We start from the raw sequence: 27,900 nt of genomic DNA on the forward strand, positions 1-27,900 counted from the left end.
CCGGTGGCGGCCCTGCCCCTGCAGGCAGGCAGGGAACTGACTCCACAAGAGCGGCTGCCTTTCAAGTGTGATTCCTGGGTCTGTGGACCCAGGCAGGATGCCAACCAAGACTGGCCTCCTGCTGGGCGAGCAGGGGGGAAGGCTGGTCAAAAGGCACCCGGCGGCGATCCTGAGGGGCACCTCTGAGCCTTGGTTCCGTCCCCGTCCCCGCCCAGAACCAGTTTCCCCACAGCCAAGGAAGTCGAGGCAGCCGTGGTTTCCAAACCGTTTATTTCTCCCGACCCGGAGGTGGGGGTCGCTGGGAGCGGGAACATGCTGCCGGCGGGGTCGGGGGCTGATGGGCTGGGGCGGCGGGGCCCTCAGGCGAAGGTGGAGCCGTTCCAGCCCACGTTGGCCGCGTTCATGTCGTAGTAGTTGATGTAGATCCTGCGGGGGGGAGGAGGGGATGGAAGCCGTGCTGAGCGCCCCCCGCCCCGGCATCCCCGTCCCCGGCGCCCCCCGTCCCCCGCACCTGTCCGGGCTGACGCGCAGGCGCTCGGCCAGGAGGCCGCACAGCAGCTTGCTGTAGGAGCGGTTCTGCGGGCCGCCGATCTTGCCGATGCTGTGCAGGCTGCAGAGCGCGCAGGGCTCGCTGGAGCCGCCGAAAGTCATGAGCTGGTCCGGCACCACGTGCACCGCGATGTACTGCGGGGGAGGGCGCGGTCAGAGAGCCCGGGCGCCCCCCGTCCCTTTCCCGCCGGAGTGGCCTCCCCCCGCCCCAGCCCGGGCCATCGCGGCCGGCGGGCACCCCCTCTTCCGGTCCCCTCCCCACAAACCTGGGCCGGCTTGCCCGTGGCCTGCGCCAGCTGCTGGGTGAGCTCGGAGAGGAGCCCGTCCGGCACCGAGGCGCGGGGCACGTTGGTGTTGACCACGAACATCGGCATGATCGCGGCGGGCGGCGAGCACGGGGCACAGGAACTAACGCGCGCGCGGCTGAACCTGAGCTACGTGACGGCGCCCGGTTCCGCCCCAGTGCGTCTGCGGTCCCGCCCCCTGACGTCGCCGAGACGGAGGCCCCGCCCCAGCGAGACTGAGGCTCCGCCCCCTGGCGTCGCCGAGATGGAGGCCCCGCCGCGTGAGTCCGGGCTCCTGCGGGAGCCGTGAGGTCGCTGGGGTCGGGCCGCCTGCGGGTTTCCGAGCTGGTCCCCGCTCGTCCTGCTGCGGAGACCCCTGGCTGCGCTCACCTCCGCGCAGCCCCCGAAACCGGCCTGCCCCTCAGTCACTGGCGTTCGGGAGCTGGGGAGACCGCAGCTATTGGAGAGATGGCCCTGTCCGCCGGGGGCGCGGGCCGGCCCAGCAGAGAAGTCCCACCTCCTTCCCTCCACGCTTTGAGTCTCCGGCCACAAGCGCCCAGGGACCACAGTCCTGAGTGTGAGAGGTGCGCTGGTCATCGCTGCAGGGGTTGGAGGGCCGCCCCGGGCCCCACCGGTGCCACCTCCTTGGGGTGGGCCAGGATGCTGGCCGGTGCCCCGGGGAGGAGCAGGGAGCAGGAGACGGGGCCCAGACACAGCTCCTGGGGTGAAAGGCAGTCAGCAACCAGACCTGGGGCCCACCCCCAAACTTCAGGCCACTTCTCTGCAAGTCTGGGCACTAGGGCTCCTCAGGGGAGCCCCAACCCAGGCAGGCCTCTGGGGTGCCTCTCAGAGCCTGCAGCCAGCGCAGCCAAGCACACACGCAGTGCCGGCTGAATAAATGAATGGGTGAATGAAGATCGTATTGAGACGCTGGAAGAGAACAGCAGCTGAAGTGGGGCCTGGGCCACGCCGAGAGCCAGGGGCCAGCCTGCAAGCCCTGTGGCCACCCACTCCCACTGAAGCCCCTGTTGGGGTGCGGATCTCGGGTGCTAGAGGGAGCATGTTGTGTTTGGCCAAGTCCTCAGAACTCTCCAGGAAGGTCCTGTCCTTGGTCTCTGGGAGATGAACCAGGTTCATGAGGCGCAGCAAAGACTGGCCGTGACAATAGCCTTTGGTGCTTGGATGGTGCGCCCTACACCACGTCTCCAGCCCAGGCCGTCCTCCTCGGCCCCAGCAACCAACTCGGCACTGCTTGCTCTGAGTCCGGATCCAGTGCTCGGCTCTTCCCCACTCCTAATTGCCTGCCAGTGGAATGTATCTCCTTCCCTGGCCTGTATTCTCACTTCTCTGCACCCACCTCGCCGCCGCCGCGCGGCTGCATTGCCTTCGGCAGGGCCCCAGCAGGAGGTCGGGCCCGAGGACCGGCCTTGCCCAGTGACATGTGAACAGGAGTGACATGAGTGACTCAAGTCCAAGGCCAGCACCCAGCGTGCAGCTCGCTGAAGTAGTGAGGTGGGTGGCAGGGAGCGGTCCCTGCAGGGGAGCCCCCGCCATGTGCAGGTTGTTACTGAGAATAGGGGAGCCCCCCCGATCAGGACTGCCTCTGAGCCACTTGCCATCGCTCCCCCACCTTGTTCCCAAGGAGGCGATCTCATTCCCAGTTCCCCCCTTACTAGCCTGGATACGTGGCTGAGCATCTGAGCCTCAATTTCCCCACCTGTAACTGGGGATGCCGGTCATTCCTACCTCAGAGGGTGTGGTGGCCTAAATACGGGCGGTGGTCTTCTCTGACGTTAGAGGCAGCACCGTCACAATGGCCTGGTGACCTCCCCTCCCCGCGGCTTGCGCCGCCCTCTCTCGTTCTCTGGTCTTATGCACTGACCTCCCATGCCACGCTCCTGGCTCCTGGCTCCTGGCGTGGGCCTTTGGAAGGGCCCCTGCGCTCCTGGCTCTGGCAGGTCCTGACGGCCGAGCATCTGTCCTGTCCTTCGAGGCCATCACCATATTTCTATTTGGGAGTTCATCTTCCTTTCCAGGGGGCAAGCTCCATGAGAGTGGAGACTTCAGCCATTGCTGTCTGCCTCCTTCCTGACGCTGTACTTGGTGTAGTCGGAGGCCTCCAAAGACGCCTGTGTGTGACCCCGGGCAAAGGTCACCGGGAAGATGTATTCGCTTACAGGCTGTGATTGGGGAGATTGTCATGGATTATCTGGGTGGGTCCAAGATAACCACGAGCCCCAGAGAGCAGAGACTTTCCTCCAAGGAGTCGGGATGCGGCGAAGGGGAAGCCAGACCCAGGGCAGGAGGACCCCACGCGCCGTCACTGGCTTTGCCGATGGGGGGCGGGCCGCAGCCACGCACCGCAAGGAACTGAATTCTGCCGACAGCCCGAATGGACACGAGGGGGTCTTCCTGGTTGAGCTGAAGCACCTTGACCTCAGCCGTGGGAGGCCTTGGGCAGGAGGCCCGGCCCCCGCGGCTGGCCCTGACCCACAGCCGCGAGCTAATAAATGTGCGCTGGTTTAAGCAGCTACATGTGTGGTCATTTGTTCTAGGAGCGACAGAAAACGATGCATCTGGCATCCACGGGGCTCCGTGATCATCTGCTCGCAACAGGACCCCTGCACCGGGAGGTGATGGCAGGCACGGCTGTGCCCCCTTCCTCCTCACCGAGGACCCCAGTCTGTTTGATGAGAGCCTCGGCTGCCCGGAGCCCTGTCGGCGGGTGAGGCCAGGTGTGGATTTAGGGGGCAGCAGCGGCCCTGCTGATGGAGGCGCCACCCCAGCTCCCTGCCGCCCCGGCCGGAACGCGGACACACCCCTGGCTGCGCAGCAGCTGCTGGGCAACCTGGAGCCGGGAACCCAGGCCAAGGAGTGGGACGCGGTGACCCAGGAGAGCCTGGGCTCGGGCCCTGCCAGCCCCTGCAGTTACAGGAGAGAAGCCCCGCTCCTGCACGCACCGCTGGTCAGTTTCAGCCCATTCGGAAATAAGCTTCTCGAGGCAGGAGTCACAGTTTTCTCTGGGAGTAGAATTTCTATTGGGTATAAACCTATTCGCATCTCCAACAGAGGTGCCTGGGACTGGCCTCCCATCAGAGTGCCGTGGAAAGATCTGTGCTGGTGGCTGGGGGGGAGAGGCGGGGGGAGCATCGGACCCGCGTACCAGGAGGTCACGGTTTGATTCTGGTCAAGGCACTTGCCTGGGTGCGGGCTGGATCCCCAGTGTGGGGCGTGCGGGAGGCAGCCGATCCCTGATTCTTATCACCGATGTTTCCCGCCCTCCCTCCCTCTTCCTCTGCTGACTGACGTGGTGACGTGGTGACGTTAGCCCAGAGACGCTCTTCTCGCTCTGCCCTCCCCGCACAGGCCCCCCTCTGCGGAGACCACACCTCCCCTCTTGCTATTGAGTTCACTGTTGACTGTTCACCCTGCGCCCACCTGACCATTTTACTTTTCATCCAACCCCCGAGGCTCCCCCGCCCCCCCGCCATGCTTTCTCCCGCCTCCCTCATCGATCGCCGATGGAGTTCCTGTGACCCACTTCCGGCTCCTCTCTTCACTGTAATGTGTACAAGGTAAAACCCTCCATCCTCTGGAGCGTTATTCCAGTTCGTTGAGATTCTGCTTCCCGGCAACTGTCGCCAGTTTGGCTGAAAAAAACTCACAAAAATTCTCTAAAACAAGTGAGAGTGAAATGAAAATGAAGATAATGACAGGTTTGTACCTAGCCCCGATGGTGGCGTCCCTCCGGACCCCCAGGCCTTCGTGTAAGAGCTGGTACGCTGACCTCAGCTCCCGAGGACTCCGCCAGCCCCCGCCTGCTCCTGCGACCTTCGGCATTTTGTCTTGAGAGTTCAGGTTTTTTGAATTGAAGATGTTTGGCGCAGAATGAATGTCTGACAACATCAAGACTCACACATGCGTTGGCAGGGCTTTGCATTGGGGTACGGATCTCATTCTTCCGGGGGAGCCTGCTGGTCTTCCCGGGTCCGCCAGCTGTTAGCACGGCTTCAGGAAAAAGGCCCGTTTCTTTGTAAATGCCCAGGGCAGGCGTTTCCGTGCGTCTCAGACGCAGGAAATCCTTCCCGGTTCGTCCACGTCACTGACAAAGCACTCCCTGGGACGGGCCAAGCCGGCCCCGGGCTGGACTTGTGGGAACTTCAGCCGAACAGGATGCTGCCCATGAGGAGGCACGTGTCGGGAGACGGCATGAGAAACCAGTTCCGTGGAGGTGTGGTCACCCGAGGATCAGAATGTGGGTGGAGTGAAAACGAGCCCGGCCAGTTTGGCTCAGTGGCTAGTGTCGTCCCGTGGACGAAGGGCCGCAGGTTTGATTCCTGGTCAAGGGCATGTACGTGGGCTGCAGGTTCCCCAGCCTGGTAGGGCGGGTGCGGGAGGCAGCCAATGGATGTCTCTCTCACATCCATGATTCTCTCTCCCCCCCACTCCCGTCTTTCCATTCTCTTTAGAAATCAATGGAAAAAATATCCTTGGGTGAGAATTAAAAACACACAGCTGGCCTGTGTTGCTCAGTGGTTGAGCATCAACCTATATACACACTGAGAGGTATCGGCCGAACTCTGGTCAGGGCACATGCCTGGGATTGTGGGCTCAGCTCCCCAGCAGGGGGCGTGCGGGAGGCAGCTGATGCACGTTGCTGTTTCCTTCATTGATGTTTCTCTCTTCTCCCTCTCTCTAAAAATCAATAAACACATTAAAAGACAATCATGCTCAGCCTCATCTCTGGACGTAGTCTTGCATAGCCCTGGTAACTTAAAAAAAAGGGTGACACCCCCCCCCCCCCCACAGCAGAGCCTTTAGTGGTCGCCATCGCCGTGACAAGGCCGTTCACCCTGTCCCAGCCATCCTGCTTCTGGTTTATTCTGCAGACGGACGCACACGAGAGAGTGCTGCGCTGTGCAGGCAGGGGAGCGGGAGGGAAGCTGTCCCACGGGGGCCTGGACCACTGAGACATGTACGGGTGGACCGGGCTCCCCAGCTCAGCACTGTGGACATTTGGGGCTGGATTTTTTTTTTTAGAGAGAGTAGAAAAGAGAGGGAAAGAGAAACATCGATGTGAGAGAAACACATCTATTGGTTGCCTCCTGCACATGACCCGACCAGGACCCTTCAGTCCGCGGCTCTATCCACTGAGCCCAACCAGCTAGGGCTGAGATGATGTTCTTGAAGACAGAAGGGCTGGCCAAGAGTTAGTGCCCACAACCGAGAACAAACGAGCCTCAGGGGGGGCAGTCAGGGGAGAGGGGAGGCAGTGCCCAGGAGCGGGTATGGGGGGGCCACTAAGGGTAGCGAGGGGGGTGCAGGCACTTTTCACTCTCTGGGAATCTATATATATAAAAGCCTAAGTCAGTGGTCGGCAAACCGCGGCTCATGAGCTACATGCAGCTCTTTGGCCCCTTGAGTGTGGCTCTTCCTCAAAATACCACGGCCTGGGCAAGTCTATTTTGAAGAAGTGGTGTTAGACGAAGTTTAAGTTTAAAAAATTTGGCTCTCAAAAGAAATTTCAATCGTTGTCCTGTTGATATTTGGCTCTGTTGACTAACGAGTTTGCAGACCACTGGCCTAAGTGACTGACCAGTAACTATGACGCGCACTGACCACCAGGGGGCAGACGCTCAACGCAGGCGCTGTCGAGCTGCGGTGACTTGGCAGCTGTGGTTCTCGGGTAACACACCCGGAACCAGAGAGGAGGGAGCCCCATTCCGGGGTGCATCACCCGAGAACCGCCTCTCGCAATCTGGGACCCATCGGGGGATGGAGAGCCGGTTTGGCTGATCCCCGCAGGCCAGGCCAAGGGACCCCACCGGTGCACGAAGCCGTGCGCTGGGCCTCTAGTAAACTCCTAATTCCAATGGGCGGTCAGCTCAGAACCAGCTCTACAGCAGGGCGGGGACGTCCGGCCGCGGCTGTGTAAGCCCCTCAAAGTCATTTGCTCTGGCCCTGCCAAGGCATGAGGGGTGACTTAATTAAATGTTTGGCCAAATCTAGCAGGCTAATTTTTAAGCTGATAATTTGGCATGGCCTGAGAATGGTGTCATGAATACCCAAATGGCCCCGGGCAGAAGGAAGGTTCCCACCCGTTCTACAGCAACACTCTCCTGTCGGATCCTTCTCTCCAGCGATCTGGAAGCAGACTCTGGAGGCCAGACCTGAGCTGATGGCTGGTTTCTTAGCAACCAGAGTCCAGTATGTAAAGTGGCCCTGCCCTTGCACGTGAACGACCAGGTCAGGCGGCGTTCAAACCGTTTCCCCCAGGCGAGGCCCGGTCTGAGCCACCTCCAGGCGGGACGCCTCGGTGCGTGCCACTCAAAGCCCCAGGTGAGCCCTGGCCGTTCGGCTCAGTGGACAGAGCATCGGCCCACAGACTGAAGGGTCCCAGGTTCCATTCTGCACCTGGGCTGCTGCCTCGGTTGCAGGCTTGATCCCCGACAGGGGACCATGTGGGAGGCACCGATCAACATGGGTCTCTCTTCCTCTTGTCTCTCCTCCTCCCTTCCATTCTCTCTGGAAATCGGTGGGAAAAGATCCTCTGGTAAGGATCGACAAAAATAAAAAACTAAAAAAAATGACCAAGTGGATCGTGAAACCCCTGCCCCCAGATCCCCTCAGCAGGCACGCGGCAGCTCAGCAGTGGCAGGAGGTGTATTTGGCTGAAAGAAGCTTGTGTTACTGAAGTCAACGCAGCGTCCGGCCTCCACTCACGCTCATTCAATAGAAACCGAGGGATCAGTCACCTATCACACGGAGGGCCTGGCATCCACACGCATCTCCGGAGAGTTTGGCAAGTTTTCCACGTGCTTCCTCGGAGCGGACAGTCCGTCTGAGGGCCCCGTTCTGAGGGGCACCTGGACCGAGGGGTGTGCAAGCCCTGGGCCGCCGGGGGGCCGTGGCGGGCGCCGCGGTGCCGGGTTCCGGTGCAGGTCCGAGGGCGGCGGCAGGCTCACAGGTGCTGCAGGGCCTCCTGTCCTTGCTCCGTGTAGCCGTCGTCCCGGTGGGCGCTGGCCCACTGGCCGAAGGACTCCTGGCCGTGCGGGCTCCGCTGCGTGGTGGCCAGGCGCCTCTTGTCCCGGGAGAAGAAGCTAAACCTGCGGGGGGAAGACAGACGTGAGCGCCCGCCCTGGGGGCACGGGACGCTGAACGCCACGCAGGGACACAGAGCGCAAACGTGGGCGGGAGCAAACCAAGGCAAGGGAGGAAGGAACATGGGGTGCGGGGCGGAGCTAGGCCAGGAAGCAGCAGGGATTCCATGTCCCGTCACGGCACCGGAGGGGACGGTCTGAACGGGGAGCGCACACGTGACTGGGAGGCGCCCCCCCACCTCCCCCACGAGTGGAGGCAAAGGGCTGCTGGAAGCCGCCCTCACGGGTGTCCTCAGCCTAAGGACACGGGGAAGGGAGGCCCGAGGGCCACGCCTGAGACGACTGCGGGGTGAGCAGCACCTCAGAGCCCAGACTGCATGGATGTTACTGCTCAGGGATGTGAGGAAAATGAGACGAGCAAAAAAGCCTATGACTGGGACATGTGCTTCTCTGATTAGAGAAACAGACTGTGGAGCGTCAGACTGACTTATGGTGACAGCCGGGCGGAGCGATCACTTCGTGAGAAACAGCGAGTTCAGCCTGGCCCCGGGCAGTGTGGCTCGGGGGTTGAGCGTGGACCTAGGAACCAGGAGGTCATGATTCAATTCCCAGTCAGGGCACCTACCCTGGTTGTGGGCTCCATCCCCAGTAGGGGTCGTGCAGGAGGCAGCCGATCCATGATTCTCTCTCATCATTGCTGTTTCTCTCTCTCTCTCCCTCTCCCTCCCTCTCTGACATCAATAAAAACATTAAAAGAAAACCTGAATGTAGACCAAGAGGCCTTTGGGAAACAGCCGACCACGGGCCACTGGTCCCTGAGAGTGAACCGTCACTGCCCAGAAGATAAAGGTGGCATCACAGGCATTTCCAACGAGGTCTGCGGCCCGTGCACCTGGCTGGCCCCCCGAGGACCGCCCACCCCCTTTCTGCACTCCCGCCTCCTGCCTCGTGGTTCTGACCTTGGTAAGTGACCAACTCTAAGCTCCCGGGCACAGGGGTAGGAGGAGCCACAGAGAAACCCCAGCTTCAGATGCGTTTAGTTCCGTCTGCTCGCCCGTTCGCTGTGCGTGTGTGTGTGTGTGTGTGTGTGTGTGTGTGTGGTGTGTGTGTGTGTGTGTGCGTGCCTGTGCTCTGTGGCCCATGAGGCTCAGTGTGAGTCCCATCTGGGTGACATGACTGGCCTCTTCCGTGGCTACTCGACTCTGCACCCACCTCCCAGCAGGAATGCGTGGTCCCTCCTCGCAGACCCGGGGCGAGTGGGATCTGCCGGGAAACCCGCCCTCCCGGCTAAGACCCCTTTCCTGTGACAGGTGCGCGAGGGGACGATGGAGGCACAGCTTCACCCTGGGCCACGGGTGAGCTCTTTCCAGAAGGACGTCAGGGCAACAAGCCGGCCACAGCACAGCAGCCACGCAGCACCGTCACGTGCCCCCCGCCCCCGCCTCCCTCAGTGAAGCAGGCAGCCACGTGCCACTTCCGGCCGAGGGGACAGAGGGAATCGACACACAGGTCCCCTCCTCTGCTTTTCCTTAAAAAAAAAAAAAAAAAAAGGCCGGATCAGCCCGGCCGGGTGGCTCAGGGGCTGAGCATCCACCCAGGAACCAGGAGGTCACGGTTCGATTCCCGGTCAGGGCACAGGCCCGGGTAGCGGGCTCCATCCCCAGTGGGGGGTCGGGCAGGAGGCAGCCGATCGATGATGTTCCTGTCTCATGGATGTTTCTCTCTCTCCCTCTTCCTTCCTTCCTCTCTCTCTAGAAATCGATTAAAAACATTTTTTTAAAAAGCCAGATCAAATAGCTCCCTGACGTCAGCTTGGCAAACACAGCGGTTTAGGAAGCTGGGCGTGGAGACTGAGCACACCGTGTTAGTGTCACTGGGCGGGGGGGGTGTCAGTGGGCGTGATTACTGACCCGTCACTTAAAGGACCTTCTTTACTGGCCACGGACAAGGTGGTTTTAGAGCAGAAACAGAAAAGACAGAGAGAGTCATCAGTGGCAGAGCCGAGGCGGCCGGGGCCTCCCGAGGCGGGCCCATCGGGCGCCGTGAGCGGCACGTCTGAGGCCGCGCTCGCCACCCACTGCCCCGGGGACACGCAGGCGGCGGCCATGCAGCCAGTGCGGCCAAGGGGACGGGCCAGCCCAGCGGCAGCCGCAGCAGCACACACGCCCAAGGCCAAGCTCAAAACCAAGTCAGAAACTCCAGTGCCTACAAGGGACACGAGGCGTCGCACGGGCTGCAGGGTGGGGTCGTCTAGGATCAGTCCAGCCGCTACCATGGGCATTATGGCTGTAAAGATCCTGCTCGGGAAGCACAGACAGACAGAGTGAAAACGGGGCGCGGAGGCAGCCCTCCCCGCGCACACCGCGGGGAGCTGGGCCCCCTCGTGCGCTGGCGTCCTAGCCCGGGCTCCGAAGGGGCCTTGTGGGAGAGGGTCCTTGCCGAGGTAGGTGGTTAGGATGAGGTTACAGTGGAGCAGGTGGAGACGGACACGCACACAGGGAGGAAGGCCACGTGGGGATGAAGGGGGAGGTCAGGTGAAGGTTCTAGAAGCCAACAAAGGCCAACACCAGACCCAGGAGAGGGCGGGGAGGAAAGACCTGCGACATCTTGACCTTGGACTTCTGGCCTCAAGAGCGAGGAGCGCCTTTCTGTGGTGTAAGCGCCTGGTTTGTGGCGCTTTCGTTACAGCGTCCCTAGCAAACCACCTGGCAGGCGAGGACCAGGCAGGTGACAGCCACCGGGGGAGGACAGGTGCAGGGAGGCCTGGGGGTGCGGCAGCCGACAGGGAGGGGCGTCGGGCCCTTGGCTGGGCCAGGACAACCAGGAAGCGCCAACCAAACCCCCGCGGCGCACTGTGAACGGCTCGGCTTTTCCTTTCGGTTTTTTGGGAGGATGGCGGGAAAGACATAAACTACTGTCCCGGGCGAGGCTGGGATTCTGTGTGTGGTCGCCTCTGATGCGCCCGAGTGGCTGGCATCTGGGCAGGACCAGCTGGACGGCCGCTCACGTGACAACGAGAAGAGGGGATGCCTTCAACTTTCCAGGGGCTCCAAGCCACAGGGTCCTGCACCCACCTTCGCCAGGACCCCTCTCAGCATGACGGGGGGCCCCCAAAGACAAGTCTTTGTGTGGGGATGGCCCTGGACGTGGCTGGGCCTTCTGCCTGGACACGCGCTGGCCAGACAGATGGGCAGGGGCCCTGGGACACGGCCTGGGCGGCCCCGGAATGGACGGCCCTGCCCCCCCTGTAGGCGCCACCCTGCAGAAGCACCTGCTCTCCAGCGAACGCCCCCACGAGGCGGCCGGTGTAACTCTGGAGGCAAACCAAGCGGCCCGGCGGCACTCAGGTCACGCGGGCTGTGAGGCTATTTCCAGGCGGAAGCGGGAGGTGGGGGGTAGGACAGGGACACACGCCCCGCTGCCCCTCCCGCTGGACCCCTGGTGGCCGCCATCGGACCCGCCGCCTTCCTGGCCCCCCTGCCTGCTTCCTGCCTCCGGCCAGCCCCTCCGCCCGGCTCAGCGGGCAGCAGCCGGTGGGTCCCTGGGACCCCGATCGGGAGCTGAGGCCACACAAAGGGGGCACCGGTGCCTGGTGTCCACTGGGGACGAGCTGGAGCCGCTCGCGCTCCCGCGTGACCTGCCGGGCAGTGCCAGCCGCCCCGGGCCGGCAGCTGCGCGATCACAAGCTATTCTTGGACCGTCTCCTGGGCACATTGTTTTGACTGGCAGCGGGGTTTCTGGTTCCCTCGGGCAGCTCAGCCCAGAAATGCAGACTCCGGCGCCTCCGGCTGTGGGCACTGGAGAGATAAGGGAACTGGGCAGCCGCCCACAGCGGGCGACTGGAGGAGTGGGGGGAGGGGCAGGGGGCGGGGAGGAGGCGGGACAGCCCGGTGGCAGACAAACAGCCTGGGTTAAGTCCTGGCTCCCAGGGCCTCTCTGTCTTCCAAGAAATGGGGCGAACTGTCCCAGCTCAGAGCCACCCCTGACTCAGGGGGAAGACAACTTCGCTCAAGGGCTCCGAGCTGGTTTATAAACTCGCATCACAATCTCCAAGGGTCTTTGATGCAAAAAAACACTGAGGGGGGCCCGGCCGGCGGGGCTCAGGGGGTGAGCATCGACCTAGGAACCAGGAGGTCAGGGTTCGCTTCCCAGTCAGGGCACAGGCCCGGGTTGTGGGCTCGATCCCCAGTGTGGGGCGTGCAGGAGGCAGCCGATCCCTGATCCTCTCTCATCATGGATGTTTCTCCCTCTCTCCCTCTCCCTTCCTCTCTGAAGTCAACAAAAACACATTAACAAACAACAGCACTGAAGTGGCCTTAAGTCTAGTGGAGGGCAAGGACAGGCTGGCTCCTTCTTGCGTGTCCCCACAGCGCCCCGCCTGACTCCGCGTTACGCACGTCACTGGTCAGTGGAGGGACAGGTGGGTGGGTCACCGGAGCATCAGAGATGAGGGCGGGCCGGGGCCCATTCCTGACCTCTCGGAGCCGGGGTTCCAAGCCCTTCAGCAGCACAAGACCCGCCCCCCAGCCTCACGGACACCCCCCACCAGACCCACTCAAGCAAGCCTTCCCCACACCTCTGCCCAGGGACCCGGGGGGACTCGGCACCCACACACAGGTGAACTCGAGCCCGGGGCCGGCCCACGCGCCCGGTTAGGCCTGTCTCGGCAGGAGCTGGTTAGTGACAAGCCTGGCCCTGGGCAGGGGCCGGGAGGCGCGAGGCCGGGACGGCCGGTGCAGCCGCCAGCGAGCAGCGTGGCCGGAAGCTGGGCACTTACAGTCGCTTGATCCCGGACTCGGGCTGGGGGGACATTCTCGGGTGGACGGCGGGCGGGGGCTGGAGCACCCGATTCTCCTCTTCCATTTCTTCACTGGGAGGGTGAGAGGCGGAAAGCAAGAGAGTCAAACGTTCCAGGAGAGCTGGAATATTCCAGAAGGGTACTGTCTGATGGCTGGGGAGGGCTTGTACTTAGAATAAGGGGACCCAGGAGGCTGGTGCCAGTGGCCGCTCCCCCGGGGGGCTGCCCCTCGGGAGGGCCATGGCGGTGGGCAGGGAGGCCCCGCCCTGCAGGCGGCAGGCACGGGCCTGGGGCCCTCTGGCTTTGGGATCACAGGTGGCATTTCAGGGATGGGACCCACGTCTCCATTTCCAGTTTCCTTAAAGATTCCGGCCAAAGAGAGCTACGGTGGAACCTCGTTTCTCCAACGGCTCCCACCTCGGACAATGCCCTTCTCCACCCGACGCCCTTGCGTGCCGACAGCCATTCGCCGGTCGCGCACCACAGGGGACAAGGGGGCGAATGCGCGAGTGGGAGGCGTTTCCCCCTGAACATCGGGGCGCGGCGCTGGGAGGCTTCGGAGCTGTTTTGGCTTCTGCTGCTGCTGATCGCGATGGTCACATTTTCCTTTTTACTGCACATTTCCCTCCCTTTTTGTGCTTATTACAGATTACACAGCACAAGACACGCTCTGTATATAAGGTTAAAACGCAGTCATGTGGGGCTGGAACGAAGGAACTCCATTTACATTATTTCTGGGAAAAACGAGTCGGTTTTCCGCCTCCAGAACCGATGAAGTTCGAGAAATGAGGTTCCACTGTACTTCCCGTTTCCTGTCCCTGCAAACGTTGGTCTCCATGCCTTTGCGGTTTCTCCCATCGGAATACGCCTCCCCCCCCTCCACCTCCCCGTCCTGAATGGCGCCCTCTCCTTTAGGGCAGGCCCGTTCAAATGCCACCTCCTCCATGAAGCCTTCCCAGAATGAGGCTGGGAGGCCCCAGAACAGACGCAGATGCAACCCTTGTCTTGTAGGAGCTCAGTCCCCAGGCTCCGCACGACCCGGGGGGGGGGGGGGGGGGCGCTGGCTCCCGGACGCTCACCTCCTATAGTACGCCAGCTCCTCCTGCAGCAGGAACACCCTGGACTTGAGCTCGTTCCTCTCGTGCAGCACGTCCCGCAGCTCCTGCAGCGTGAAGCGGGGGCGGTTGGGGTCCTTGAGGTCCATGGCCGCCTTCTCGGCCTCCGAGATGCTCTCCTCCGCGCCGGGCTCCGCCTGGAGGGAGATGCTGCCGATGAACCCCGGGCGGCATCCGGTCCGCCGCGCGGCCCACCCTCCCGGCCCAGCAGCTCGCCCAGGCGCTATTCCAGGACCCGCGGGCCTCCGCTCCCGTCCTGTGAAGTCCTCCGGGGACGAAAGCCGGCGGCCACCTGTCCATCGTCTGCCTTCTCAACCGCCCCACCGGACCCGGGCTTCATTACCAGGTGCATTCACAGGCGGCCAAGGAGGCGAACCCCACACCCCAAGGCCGCCGCCCGCAGCCCCGCCTGTGTCCCCTCCTCGTCTCACTGGGACCACTGCCATCGGGCCCGCTGCTGGTCCAGCCCTTTCTCCCCGTGGCCGGGGCATGTTCCCTGGGGTTCAGTGGAAGCCCAGCTCGGGGGTGTGGGGGGGAGGGGAGGGTCACACGGACGGATCCCAGCATGCTAAGTCACCTGATCCAGGCCAGATCCAAACCTGGTCCTCCCACCCTCTGCCAGAAAAAGGGACTTTAAACCAATGATGGTAACCCTGCTGACATGGCTCAGTGGTTGAGCGTCGACCTATGAACCAGGAGGTCACGGTTCGATTCCTGGTCAGGGCACAGGCCCGGGTTGCGGGCTCCATCCCCAGGGGGGCGAGCGGGGGGTGGGGGCGTGGACGAGGCAGCCAATCCATGATTCTCTCTCATCATTGATGTTTCTCTCTCTCTCTCTCTCTCTCAAATCAATGAAGTAATTTAAAAAATGAAAGAGGAGGAAAAGCTCGGGAGAGGGAAAGTTCCAGAACAGGAGAATGAGATTGAAAAAAGACCCTCCCCAACCCCCAAAACAAACCCCCACAGCAGCACAGGGCCAAAGGGCCGCCGCTGGGCGGGGGACGCGGTCGGGATGCTGGGCTCCAGAGCCATCCCGGAGCTGGACAGGCTGTTCCGGGAAAGGACACTTGAAAGGAGACACCCCCCGCCCCCACTCGGGGCAGGGCAGGTGACAGAGGCCACTTGGCAGGCGGGGGAGGGGTGTGTGACCCGGAGTCAGCAAGCAGCACAGGAGGCAGGGGCAGCAGGAAACCCAAATCTGACACCCCACACACACACACCGGCTGGGGATCGGAGTAGGGCCCCCCCCCCCGCCCCCCAAGAACGCGGGGAGGCAGTGCTGGAGGCCTCAGCCTCCCAGGAAGCACAGTGCGGGGCACGCCTCCGCTGGGCTGTGGTCAAGGTAGCTCTCCGGTGTCTGACTCCTCTGTCCCCACCCACGACCCCGTGCAGCCGGTGCCCGGTACACAGCAGGAGCTCACTAATGGCGGTGCATTTCTCGACCCCGGCCCAGGTTAACCACGGAGCATCCCTGGACGTCTAACACGTTTCCAACATGTGTGAAGCATTCCCTTTGTGCCGCTGGTCACTGAGCTAATGAGATGAATCAGACAGGTGCGTGCAGGTGGAGGGAAGACCCACACAAGCAGAGACTCACAGGTAACAGGTGCGGTAAAAGGGGTGCGGGACAGCCAGCGCTAACCGGAGGGTCGCAGAAGGCGTTGCTGCAGACGTGGGCTCTGTGCATGGGGCCTTGACAGATGTGTAGGAGTTTGCTAGGAACTGTGCCTGCCCCTTCCCCCCATCTCTGCCCCTCCTTTGTTTGGCTCCGACTGTATTCTGAGACTTCTGATCAGAGGCCGAAAGTTTAGATCAGAAGACTTCACACTGAAGCTTGGGTTTGGGGCTTCCTTTCGGATAAAAATGGGAGACTGGGTCACACTGGACCCACGTGGTGACACTGCCGCTGCGTAGCGGCCTCTCCCTTTACCCGCCCTTTCCATGGCTGCTAACGCCCACACCGTTTTCCTTCCAGCCTCGGCCCCTTCGGGGGACCCATCTCAGCTCACACACTCCCTCCAGGCCTCTCTGCCCGGAACGCAGGTCCTGCCATCACCGGGCCGGTCCCAGGTTCCTGAGTCTCTGGAGGGGCCCCCTGGCAGGCGTCCGCCCGCCCGGGGAAGGCGAGAACCTCCAGGAGGCTGCCCAGAGCCAGGAAGTGCCGCCCCGCTGGCCGGACCCAGGTGCTGGCGAGTCCTCCACCCGAGAAAGGAAATGGCGATGCCGGACGTCACGTCACGGGGGTCCTCACACTGCAGCACACTCGCACCCCGTCAACACGGGCGCACTCAGACCTCACGGTGTTGTGTGCAGTGTTATCTCCACACCAAGTAAAACATGCACACAACCAGCCTGGCTGTGCTGCTGGGGGATGACTATGAACCAGGAGGTCACGGTTCGATTCCCGGTCCGGTGCAGGGGGCGTGCACGAGGCAGCTGATCAGACTCCCTCTCCTCCCCGATGTTTCTCCCTCCCTCCCTCTCCCTGCCGCTCTGACATCAGTTAAAATAAATGTAAGTCCATTGAGAGAGGCGTCACTTCCCACAGGCCTTTGGGGGTGCTGCCGGCCCCTCTCCAGGCCTGCATTTCTCCATCTCGCCCTCGATAACCCAACAATATGTCAAAGGGCCCTTCCCGCCCGGACATGGGGTCCCCCATAAACACTGTTCACATGGGGTCCCCTATAAACACTGCTCACATGGGGTCCCCTATAAACACTGCTCACATGGGGTCCCCTGTAAACACTGCTCACATGGGGTCCCCTATAAACACTGCTCACATGGGGTCCCCTATAAACACTGCTCACATGGGGTCCCCTATAAACACTGCTCACATGGGGTCCCCTGTAAACACTGCTCACATGGGGGACCCTATAAACACTGCTCACATGGGGGACCCTATAAACACTGCTCACATGGGGTCCCCTGTAAACACTGCTCACATGGGGTCCCCTATAAACACTGCTCACATGGGGTCCCCTGTAAACACTGCTCACATGGGGTCCCCTATAAACACTGCTCACATGGGGTCCCCTGTAAACACTGCTCACATGGGGTCCCCTGTAAACACTGCTCACATGGGTCCCCTGTAAACACTGCTCACATGGGGTCCCCTGTAAACACTGCTCACATGGGGTCCCCTGTAAACACTGCTCACATGGGGTCCCCTGTAAACACTGCTCACATGGGGGTCTCCTATAAACACTGCTCACATGGGGTCCCCTATAAACACTGCTCACATGGGGTCCCCCGTAAACACTGCTCACATGGGGTCCCCTATAAACACTGCTCACATGGGGGTCCCCTGTAAACACTGCTCACATGGGGTCCCCTATAAACACTGCTCACATGGGGTCCCCTATAAACACTGCTCACATGGGGGTCCCCTGTAAACACTGCTCACATGGGGGTCTCCTGTAAACACTGCTCACATGGGGTCCCCTATAAACACTGCTCACATGGGGTCCCCTATAAACACTGTTCACATGGGGTCCCCTATAAACACTGCTCACATGGGGTCCCCTGTAAACACTGTTCACATGGGGTCCCCTATAAACACTGCTCACATGGGGGTCCCCTGTAAACACTGCTCACATGGGGGTCCCCTGTAAACACTGCTCACATAGGGTCCCCTATAAACACTGCTCACATGGGGGACCCCTATAAACACTGCTCACATGGGTCCCCTGTAAACACTGCTCACATGGGGTCCCCTATAAACACTGCTCACATGGGGGTCCCCTATAAACACTGCTCACATGGGGGTCCCCTATAAACACTGCTCACATGGGGTCCCCTATAAACACTGCTCACATGGGGTCCCCTGTAAACACTGCTCACATGGGGTCCCCTGTAAACACTGCTCACATGGGGTCCCCTGTAAACACTGCTCACATGGGGGTCTCCTGTAAACACTGCTCACATGGGGGTCCCCTGTAAACACTGCTCACATGGGGGTCCCCTGTAAACACTGCTCACATGGGGTCCCCTGTAAACACTGCTCACATGGGGTCCCCTGTAAACACTGCTCACATGGGGGTCCCCTGTAAACACTGCTCACATGGGGTCCCCTATAAACACTGCTCACCTGGGGTCCCCTATAAACACTGCTCACATGGGGTCCCCTATAAACACTGCTCACATGGGGTCCCCTATAAACACTGCTCACATGGGGTCCCCTATAAACACTGCTCACATGGGGTCCCCTGTAAACACCGCTCACATGGGGTCCCCTGTAAACACCGCTCACCTGGGATCCCCTATAAACACTGCTCACATGGGGTCCCCTATAAACACTGCTCACATGGGGTCCCCTATAAACACTCCTCACATGGGGGTCCCCTGTAAACACTGCTCACATGGGGGTCCCCTGTAAACACTGCTCACATGGGGTCCCCTGTAAACACTGCTCACATGGGGTCCCCTGTAAACACTGCTCACATGGGGGTCCCCTGTAAACACTGCTCACATGGGGTCCCCTATAAACACTGCTCACATGGGGTCCCCTGTAAACACTGCTCACCTGGGATCCCCTATAAACACTGCTCACATGGGGACCCCTATAAACACTGCTCACATGGGGACCCCTATAAACACTGCTCACATGGGGTCCCCTATAAACACTGCTCACATGGGGTCCCCTGTAAACACTGCTCACATGGGGTCCCCCGTAAACACTGCTCACATGGGGTCCCCTGTAAACACTGCTCACATGGGGTCCCCTGTAAACACTGCTCACATGGGGTCCCCTGTAAACACTGCTCACATGGGGTCCCCTATAAACACTGTTCACATGGGGTCCCCTGTAAACACTGCTCACATGGGGTCCCCTATAAACACTGCTCACATGGGGTCCCCTATAAACACTGCTCACATGGGGTCCCCTGTAAACACTGCTCACATGGGGTCCCCTGTAAACACTGCTCACATGGGGTCCCCTATAAACACTGCTCACATGGGGTCCCCTATAAACACTGCTCTCAAGCCGGCGTCGCCCCTTGCTCACCCCAGAGGCTGCACTCAGCCCCAGCGAAGGCTCCTCGGAGCCCGAGCTCTTCTCTCTGGGGAGGGAAGGCTGTTTTACAGCGAGTGTCTGATCCCCTTAGAGCTTGGGGCCTCCCAGGCAGCTGTGCCGTCAGGTCCTGCCTCTGGGGCCACTGCCTGGGGTGCAGAGGAGGGACAGCTGGAGGCCCTGCTCCTCCGGAGGCCAGGGGTCCCGGTGCAGTGCCTGGGGCAGCCCCGGTCGGCCTGTCCCAGCCGCAATCGGCCGGTCGGCAGCGGGCCGTCTAGGCTCACGGCACGGGGACCGTGGCGGTGGCCGGGTTATCTCGGCTTGTCCACGGATCCCATGAGGCGCTCTGGGCACAGCCTGAGGGAGATGCCCAGGCCCAGCTGCTCCCCGGGGAGGTCTGGGAGCCCGGCCGACGAGCCAGGGGCCTGTCCAGAGAGGCGTCAGGGAGGTCATGTCTCCACCAGGGCCTCCATCCCGAGGCCTGGCGCCCTGCACATGCTCCCTGCTGCCTGGGCACGGCATGGCCACTTCTGTGCCCCAGGCCCAGCAAAGGGGACTGACTGCGGGAATTCAGCAGGAAACCCGGCCTCACCTGTCTGCTTTCCTTGCGTACTGAAAAAACCACACGCCCGGCCGTGGCTCAGTGGTTGAGTGTCAACCTATGAACCAGGAGGTCACGGGTTCGATTCCCGCTCAGGGCACAGGCCTGGGTTGCGGGCTCCAACCCCAGTAGGAGGCGTGCAGGAGGCAGCGGATCCATGATTCTCTCTCATCATTCATGTTTCTCTCTCTCTCCCTCTCCCTTCCTCTCTGACATCAATAAAACTGTTTTTAAAATGTCATTCACGTACCATAAAGTCCCTCTTTTAAAAGTACAGAATTCGGTGTTGAGAGTCCATTCAGTTGTGCGACCGTCACTCAGGGGAAACCCCATCACCATTAGCACTCCCCCCCCCGGGGCTGCCCCCCTCCCCTCGACCCTGCAGCCACCGTCCGCTTTCTGCTCTGTGGAGTGGCCTGTCCTCGACCTCTCAAATCACTGGGATCATGCAGCATGCGGCCATTGTGTGGGCTACTTTCATGTAGCATGTTTTCTAAATTCATGCATGTTATGGCGTGTCAACGCATCATTCCTTTTCATGGCTGAGTACTGTCCCACCGGTTGGACAGAGCACGCTTTGTTTATCCATCATCTGTGGATGGACACGTGGGCTTTCTGCCTCTGGCTACTGTCAACAGTGCGGCTACGACCTTGCACATAACCTGTAGTCACCGGAATGAATGAGCGGATGGAGAATGGCAGGTGCCCCGTAACCACCTCCGAGCTGCACCGCTGGGAGCCCCGATCTGCCTCCACCCCCGTGTGTGCCCTCCAGGAGCAGCCAGCGCGCTCGGGGCCCCGTTCCCTAAAGCGTCCGCCTCACCTCGGGCTCCTCCTCGCCGTTCTGGCGGGGGTCGCCCCGCAGCCGCTCCCGCAGCTTCCCGAGCTCCGCCCGCAGGCTGCCCATCTCCTGCTCCTTGGTCTGCAGGTCGGCCTCCAGCTCCACCTTCTGCTCGATCAGGGCCTTGCCCTGGGCCTCCACCACGGTGACGCGGTGCCGCAGGTCGTGGTTGATCTTCATCAGCCGCGTCTGCTGCTGCTGCAGCTGCGGGGACAGAGAGGCCACTGACGGGGCCGCGGGCTCACGCCGCACAAGGCCAACCGCCCCACGGAGGCCACTCGTACTGCCCACGTCTTCATGGGTCTGACGTGTTCACACAGCCGGTGCCGGAGATGGGCGATGTGTACATGTATTTACTGTGGGAACTCTGTGACAGATGGAAGATGCGTGTCCTGTTAGTGCAGGAGGCCCGCTTCCCAGCAGATGGAAGTAACACGCCTTGAAAGGGGGTGTGCGGTGTTTTTTGTTTTTTTAATTGGTTTTCGAGAGAGAGGAAGGGAGAGGAATAGAGAAATAGAAACATCCATGATGAGAGAGAGTCATGGACCGGCTGCCTCCTGCACGCCCCACACTGAGGATCGAGCCCACAACCCGGGCCTGTGCCCTGACGGGGAATCGAACCCTGACCTCCTGGTTCCTAGGTCGATGCGCAAGCACTGAGCCGTGCCGGCCGGGCAAGAAAGGGGTGCGCGTTTCCAATTCCGGCAGAGACCCCCACTGCACGGTCCCTGCAGCAGCCTGGGGGGCGCCAAGCGGGCGGGCTCCGGGAGCCATTCGTTCAAGGGGGAGCCTCAGGGTCAGAGCCAGGCTGACCGGGCCTGGGGCCTCCCCAGGGTGTGGGTGGGGCCATGGTCTCTCCCCCTGTTCCAGGGCTGGGCCCGCCAAGCCTCAGGCAGGATCCGCACCCCACGGAGCCCACGGAGCCCACGGAATGAGACCGGGGGGAGGGGGGGACGGGGACCTCCTGGCCGGGAGGAGGGACGCGGGGGGCGGGTCACTCACGGCCTCGACGTCCTCGCTCTTCAGGCCCAGCTCCCTGTCCTTGGCGCGGATCTCGTCGCGCTGTTTGTCCACCACCTCCTTCAGCTTCTTCATCACCTGCCGCTCCCGCTCCGACATGCCTGGGGGCGGCGAGACCTGCAGGTGAGCCCCGCCCTGCCCGCTCCACCACCGCAGCCCCGCTCCGTTCCCACGTCAGCCCGTTTCCACGGGACAGCGCCACGTCGGGTCCTTCGGGGACCCTGGGGGACAGGAGCGGCCGCTTGTGTTCTGAGGTGAGGGACCGAGGCTGGGCCGGGCCCGTCACACCAGCTCAGGGCCTCCTCCCCGGGTGGTGGCGTTGTCTGCCCAGAACCCAAGAACTTTCCAGACCCTTGGGTGTACCTTTCCTGTTGTTGTTAACCCGCGCCAGAGGATATTATTCCATTGAATTTTAGAGAGAGTGGAAGGAGGGGGAGAGGGAGAGAGAGAGATTGATGTGAGAGAAACACGTTGACTGGTTGCCCCCCACAGGGCCAGGGATGGAGCCTGCACCAGAGGTACGTGCCCTTGACCGCAACTGAACCCGCGACCCTTCCGCCCAAGGGCCAGGGCTCCCCTTTACTGCTTCCCTTTGGTGCCCAACGACTGGTTCCCATGGGAAGGGAGGACCCAAAGCCCAGGAACCCCTCGCTGCCCCCGAGGGTCAGGGTCAGGGTCAGGGTCAGGGTCGGGGTGGGGCTGACCCCCGCCGGCCCCGCACTGGCCACCGCCGGACAGGGCCCCTCTATCTGCTCCCGTGCTCCTCTCCGCACAGGAGCACAGGCTCCCGGGGCAGCGGCGCCCCCTCCTCCGACGTGTACCCCCGGCGCCCAGAAACGCCCAGAAACGCCGGCCCGGGAACAGGCTGCGTGAGCCGCGTCCACCCCTGCCCAGCAGCACCCAGCCCCGCCCGCCGCCGCCGGAGACAAGGCTTGGAGGTCAGCGAGTCATCGCTCGGGGACCCTGACCGGCACTGTCCCCGTGACGGCCGCGGGAACAGCCTTCCCCCCGCCCCCGCCCCCCCGGCCGCCCCTCCTACCTTCCTGCTTCTGGAAGTCCTCCTCGGCCTCGCCGGCGTCCTTGTGGGAGAGGTTGGTCAGGAGCTGCCTGTTCTCCTCCTGCAGCTGGGCGATCTGGGACAGCAGGTCCTGCGCCTCCCCCCTCCACACGTCCTCCACCAGCTCCAGCTCCTGCGGGAGGCGCGGTCACAGCCTGCGGGGCGCGGGGTGCGGGCCTCCCCTCCCCGTGAGAACCAGGCGGCGGCACCCTAGCCCGCCTGGCAATTTGCAAACGAGAGGAGGCGCCGTCCCGTCCCGTTCGGACCTGCCCCGGTGAGACCCGCGCGGCCCCTGTTCCCGGTCCGGACAGGACGGAGGAAGGAGCAGCCCGGAGAGGGGGCCTCCCGTGCCCAGCCGCTCTGGGGAGCCCACACCCCTGACCTCTGGACAGACCCTCCGTCAGGACAGACGTCTCTCCAGGGAGAGAGGCTGCGAAGACCCCGGGGGCTGCCACCTGGCCCCGGAGTTCCCCGTACGTCCCACACGGCATCTCTTCGAGCGTCCCGGGCAGGTTCCTTAGCCACTCGGGCCTCAGTTTCCCTCAGCTGAGGAGCCCTAACCCTACTCCGCCGTGAAAAGGAACGAAGCACCGACACCTGCCACAACGTGGATGAACCTGGTAAACATCACACTAGCCCTGGCCGGTGCGGCTCAGTGGATAGAGCGTCGACTACGGACTGAAGGGTCCCAGGTTCAATTCCTGCCAAGGGCACAGGCCCGGGTTTCGGGCTTGGTCCCCAGTAGGGGGCGTGCAGGAGGCAGCCGATCCATGATTCTCTCTCATCACTGATGTTTCTATCTCTCTCTCCCTCTCCCTTCCTCTCTGAAATCAATAAAAATAGGTTTAAAAGATAATAAAATAAACATCATACTAACACAAAAACAAAACATCGCACTAAGAGCAGCCAGGCACATAGTGAGGACCCACTCGTGGGAAATGTGCTAAATCCACAGGCGAGTGCCTGGCCGCTGTGCGGGGCAGAGGGCGGGAGGCGGGGAAGGACTGACTATCCAGGAACATGGGTGTGTTTGTAGAGAGAGGAAGGGAGAGGAGAGAGAGCCCCTCCTGCAGGCCCCCCTCAGGGATGGAGCCCGCCACCCGGCATGTGCCCGGACTGGGAATCGAACCAGCAACCGTTTGGTGCACGGATGACGCCCAACCCACTGCGCCCCCGGCCAGGGCGATGAAAATGTTCTAAAACGGCCTGTAGTGATGGCTGCTCCGCTCTGCGGAATGACTGAAAACATGGGAGTGTATGCTTGAAGGGGTAAGTTGCATAATATGCAAATTATAGTCAATAAAGCTGTTACCCAAAAACCTGGCATTCTGTAAAACCACGAACTAAACAGCACGATCGCGGCAGCCGGCACAGAAGGCTCGGTTAGGGCGGACACCGGGCCGGCTTACCTGGGTCTGAATTGTTCCCGCCAGGTGCTAGCTGATCGGGGACAAGTTACTCCACCTTGGGGAGCGGGCCCCGAGGCAAGTAGTGTAACCTGTCCCCCGAAGGGCTCCCGCGAGGGGGGGTTAACGGAACAGTGCCAGCCCCAGGAAGGCCGGGGCGGGTCCGCCCACGGCCGCCACCAGCTGGCCCAGCGGCCGGATGGATGGCAGCATCGCCTCCGTTCCTCTCCGGAATGAGCCCCTAAACCCGCTCCCCTTCTTTCGGAAGCTCGCGGCACGGGGAAACGGGGGCAGTAACTAAGTCCTTGCACAGCTGGCTCAAGGTCACCAGGAGAGGTGAAGGGCAGGGCCTGAGTTCGGTTCCCGGTCGGGGCACAGGCCCTGGTTGCGGGCTCGATCCCCAGTGGGGGGCGTGCAGGAGGCAGCCGGTCCATGATTCCCTCTCATCATGGATGTTTCTCTCTCTCCCTCTCCCTTCCTCTCTGAAATAAAAATATATTTTTTAAAAAGGTACGTCATTAAAACTAACCGCATCTGTGCCTCTTCATTAACGTATTTCCATGGGACAGCACTGTGCTGGAAATCCAGGTCCCTGAGGGCCAAGACCGCACCTACCGCGGTCACTGCTCTCTCCCAGAACAGAGTCAGGCACACAGTAGGTACTCAATAAATACCTCTATTTAGCGAATAAGTGAACAATATATACTACTTACATCACACGCAACTGGGCCCGCACAGCCACTGCCTTCTAACACCTGCGTGTTTCCTGCCTCCCCACTGCCCCCCACCACCAGGTGAGGACCCGGCTCTCCCCCCCTCTCCCACGGGTCACCTAGGAGGAGCGGAGCATGCTGTGACGTGTCAATGGGCTTGCAGACTCAGTAACCAGGGAGGAGGGAGGAGGAAGGAAGGAAGGAAGGAAGGAAGGAAGGAAGGAAGGAAGGAAGGAAGGGAGGGATACGATCAAGGACATTGATTGTCCACACTGTGGAAATAATAACACCTTGAAGAGCCTCTGAGATTGCAGGGGTGGGGGTGTGTGGAGTCAGAAGACCCCCAATTCCCAGGAATACAACTGAAAGGCCTGGGGCGGGGATGGGGACCAGGCTGTGTCCTGGGATTGGTGAGCGCCCTCCTCAGTGTGGACAAACAGGCCTGCCCTGAGCGCGGTGCTGGCTTCCTGGCCACAGCCTTCCAGAGGCCACAGGGCAGCGGGCTGGGCACTCCAACGCCTCCAGCCTGGTGGCCCCTGCGTCTCCGAGGAGCGCCTCCCAGCTGCAGGAGGACGAAAGCCGGGGGCACGGACACGGGTGCTAGGACCCTGTGTGACCTTGGTCCCTGTTAAGAGGCATGAGGGGCCGGGCCAGTGTGGCTCAGTGGTTGAGCATCGCCCTAGGAACCGGGAGGTCAGGGTTCAATTCCCGGTCAGGGCACATGTCCGGATGGCAGGCTCGATCCCCAGTAGAGGGTGTGCAGGAGGCAGCTGGTCAATGATTCATTCTCATCACTGATATTTCTCTCTTTCTCCCTCTCCCTTTCTCTCTGAAGTCAATAAATTTTTTTACAAAAGAGCTATGCGAGGATTTCAAAGATCCTTCCCTCTCTGAGAGATGGAGGCCCCCTGGGGCAGGAGTAGGGATGGAGGGCCTGGGATGGAGGTGGGGTCCCCGATGCCAGTGAGAACCTCTCCGGGCCCAAAGACAGTGTTAACAGACAAGGCCCTCGCAATGAGCTGGGCTCTGTCCCGAGCGTTTTACACACATGAACTCCCACGGTCCTCACCACAACCCTACAAGATGGGTCCTGCTATCCCCTTTCACAGCTGAGGACACTGAGGCACAGAGAGGCTAGGTGACCTGCCCAAGATCACACAGCCCGAGAGGGAGGGCTGGAAGCCAGGCTGTCGGCTCCAACGCCCCTGCCCTGGGAACGGTGACATTAGTTGCGGCACCAGGGTGTTGTCAAGCTGGCAGGGTGGCCGGGGAGACATTGCCTAACTCCTGGGAGCTTGAGTTTCCTTCCTGACCCCAGGGCACCGGGACCTTTGAGGACAAACCCAGTCCAACCTCCCACACAGGTGCTCTCCACTCCCCACGATCTGCCCTCCGGTTAAGACTGCAGACTTGGCAGGGCTATTTTCCGTGAAAAAACACTCAGACCTCAGAGTACCTACTAGGCCATGGGTGATGGCCTGCTGGGGAGGTTCAGAGAGGCACAGTGCACTTCCTGAGGCCACACAGCACGCGGAGCCTGCCCGGCACCTGGGCCCCGAGGGAAGGCGTTGCCTCCTCTTCCCAGTCGGAAGGAAGGTGTCTGGCAGGAGGTTCCGGGAGCTGAGGTCCTGACAGGAAACCAGTCTCCCACTTCCGCTTCTCCAGGCACCGGGGCTGGACGCCTGGCCCGGAGGGGAGGCGGAGACCCGAGCCCGTAGGGATTCTTGTTCACAGGGCAGCGGCTTAGCTTTAAATCTGCCCCAAATCATTGCCTTCCCCCAATGCACTTTTTAAAAATATATTTCTATTGATTTCAGAGAGGAAGGGCGAGGGAGAGAGAGAGAAACATCAATGACGTGAGAGAATCATGGACCGGCTGCCTCCTGCACGCCCCCCACTGGGGATGGAGCCAGCAACCCGGGCCTGTGCCCTGACCGGGAATCGAACCCTGACCTCCTGGTTCCTAGGTCGATGCTCAACCGCTGAGCCACGCCAGTGGGCATCCTTCCCCCAATTTAAACAAGGAGAGAGTCACTAGAATTCTCTTCCCTGGGGACCGGGCTCTCTCAGCATTAGGGTGGGACCCGTCCTTTCTCCCCGCCCCCCCAACACCCTCAGTTTTTTCATCAGTAAAATGAAGACCATTCCTACCTCACCGGGTTCTGTGAGAACCGAAGATAAAATCAAGGAGGAGAAAGCACCTCAGAGCACAGGTTAATAACCCAGGAGGGAGCCGGGGGAGCAATTTGCAAATAGGAACCCAGGGAGGTGGGGGGGGGGGGGCCAGGGGCTGGGAGTCACACCCCTTTGCTCTCTGGGGGGCCCTGAGGTAGAATGAAAAAAAACGGGGCCTGTCTCTCCTCTTCCTGGGGGACAGGGCAGGGCAGGAAGCCATTCCACTTCTGAAAAAAAGTACTATTATCTGGGCAGGGGAGATGCCATCTCGTTAAGTCTCCTTCTAAGTCGGGTCCTAGGACTGTCACCGTCTGACATGCGAGATGCGAGGAAATGAGGCACCGGGAGGCTCCGGGACGCACCTGCGGTCCCACCCGTGACCCGGCAGAGGTGGGACTGGGACTCGGGTCTGCCTCCGAGGCACGGCCCTGCGTCCCCGGACAGGGGGCCCCGGCTGGGCACGAGGGGGCCCGGGCCTCCCCCCCCCGCCCGCCCGCCCGCCGTCCCGTGGCGTCGGCTCCCCTCGGGTCCCCGCATTCATTCGCGCACGTGCGCGCGCGCCCCGCGCCGAGGGGCCCCCCGCCCGGAGGGGCGCCCCGAGGCCGCCGCCCACCTTCCGGTGCTTGCGCTCCTTCTCGATGCGGTCCATCCGCTCGAGGCGCAGGCGGTCCAGCTCCAGGCGCAGCTCGTCCAGCTCCGGCGCGACGTGGTGGCGGCTGACCAGCACCTCCAGGATCTCCAGGACGCGCACGACCTTGGGCATGAGGCGCGCGATGGCCTCGCAGCCGTGCTGGTCGATGACCCGCTCGAACTCGTGGCCCACCAGCGCCGCGATGTCGTACACGTCCATGACGGTCAGCTCCGCCACGTTCTTCTCCAGCGCCGAGGCGGCCGCCAGCGCCGGCCCGCGGTCCCCCTCCTCCATGGCCCCGCCAACTAGTGCAACTCGCGAACTTGCCGCGGGCGAGGGCCGCGCCCGGCCGGGCCCCCCGCCCCCCGCGCCGCCCCTCCGGCCGCGCTCAGCGGGCCCTCGGCCGGGGGCGCACCGGGCGGGCGGCCGGCATCGGCGGGGGTGGAGCGGCGGCCCCGGGGCCCCGGCGGCTCTCCGTGTGCGGCTGCCGGCGTCCGCTCGGCCCGGATCCGGCTCCCAAGTGGGGGGAGGCGGCGGCGGAGGCGGCGGCGGCGGCGGCGGCGGCGGCGGCGGCGGGGAAGGCGCGCGTGCGCAGGCCC

At 62.0% G+C, this 27,900-nt stretch overlaps 2 protein-coding genes across 5 annotated transcripts; both read right to left on the reverse strand.

Moving 5' to 3' along the window:
• Positions 1-253: 253 nt before the first annotated feature.
• MIF (macrophage migration inhibitory factor) lies at positions 254-5,610 on the reverse strand. Of its 2 annotated transcripts, none has more exons than XM_054712466.1 (3): positions 4,621-5,610; positions 512-684; positions 254-426 (listed from the first exon to the last, which is right to left on the reverse strand). In XM_054712466.1, the coding sequence occupies exons 1-3, from the start codon at positions 4,771-4,773 to the stop codon at positions 360-362; spliced, it is 393 nt and encodes a 130-aa protein (XP_054568441.1). In that variant the 5' UTR covers positions 4,774-5,610; the 3' UTR covers positions 254-359. The 2 variants fall into 2 exon arrangements, with proteins under 2 accessions (XP_054568441.1, XP_008155441.1); XM_008157219.3 differs by lacking the exon at positions 4,621-5,610 and adding an exon at positions 816-1,022.
• A 1,868-nt stretch (positions 5,611-7,478) lies between these two features.
• On the reverse strand, positions 7,479-27,824 carry RILPL1 (Rab interacting lysosomal protein like 1). 3 transcript variants are annotated; one of them, XM_054712463.1, is made up of 8 exons: positions 27,284-27,824; positions 22,359-22,509; positions 21,302-21,420; positions 20,282-20,503; positions 13,811-13,983; positions 12,711-12,803; positions 9,844-9,867; positions 7,479-7,939 (listed from the first exon to the last, which is right to left on the reverse strand). In XM_054712463.1, exons 1-8 carry the CDS (start codon positions 27,593-27,595, stop codon positions 7,795-7,797), a joined length of 1,239 nt encoding a protein of 412 aa, XP_054568438.1. In that variant the 5' UTR covers positions 27,596-27,824; the 3' UTR covers positions 7,479-7,794. The 3 variants fall into 3 exon arrangements, with proteins under 3 accessions (XP_054568438.1, XP_054568439.1, XP_054568440.1); XM_054712465.1 differs by lacking the exon at positions 9,844-9,867 and adding an exon at positions 10,143-10,230 and having other exon boundaries at positions 7,875-7,939; XM_054712464.1 differs by lacking the exon at positions 9,844-9,867.
• Positions 27,825-27,900: the final 76 nt, after the last annotated feature.

The sequence above is a fragment of the Eptesicus fuscus genome, chromosome 23 (genome assembly GCF_027574615.1).
Source record: "Eptesicus fuscus isolate TK198812 chromosome 23, DD_ASM_mEF_20220401, whole genome shotgun sequence".
In the NCBI taxonomy this organism is placed as follows: Eukaryota; Metazoa; Chordata; class Mammalia; order Chiroptera; family Vespertilionidae; genus Eptesicus; species Eptesicus fuscus.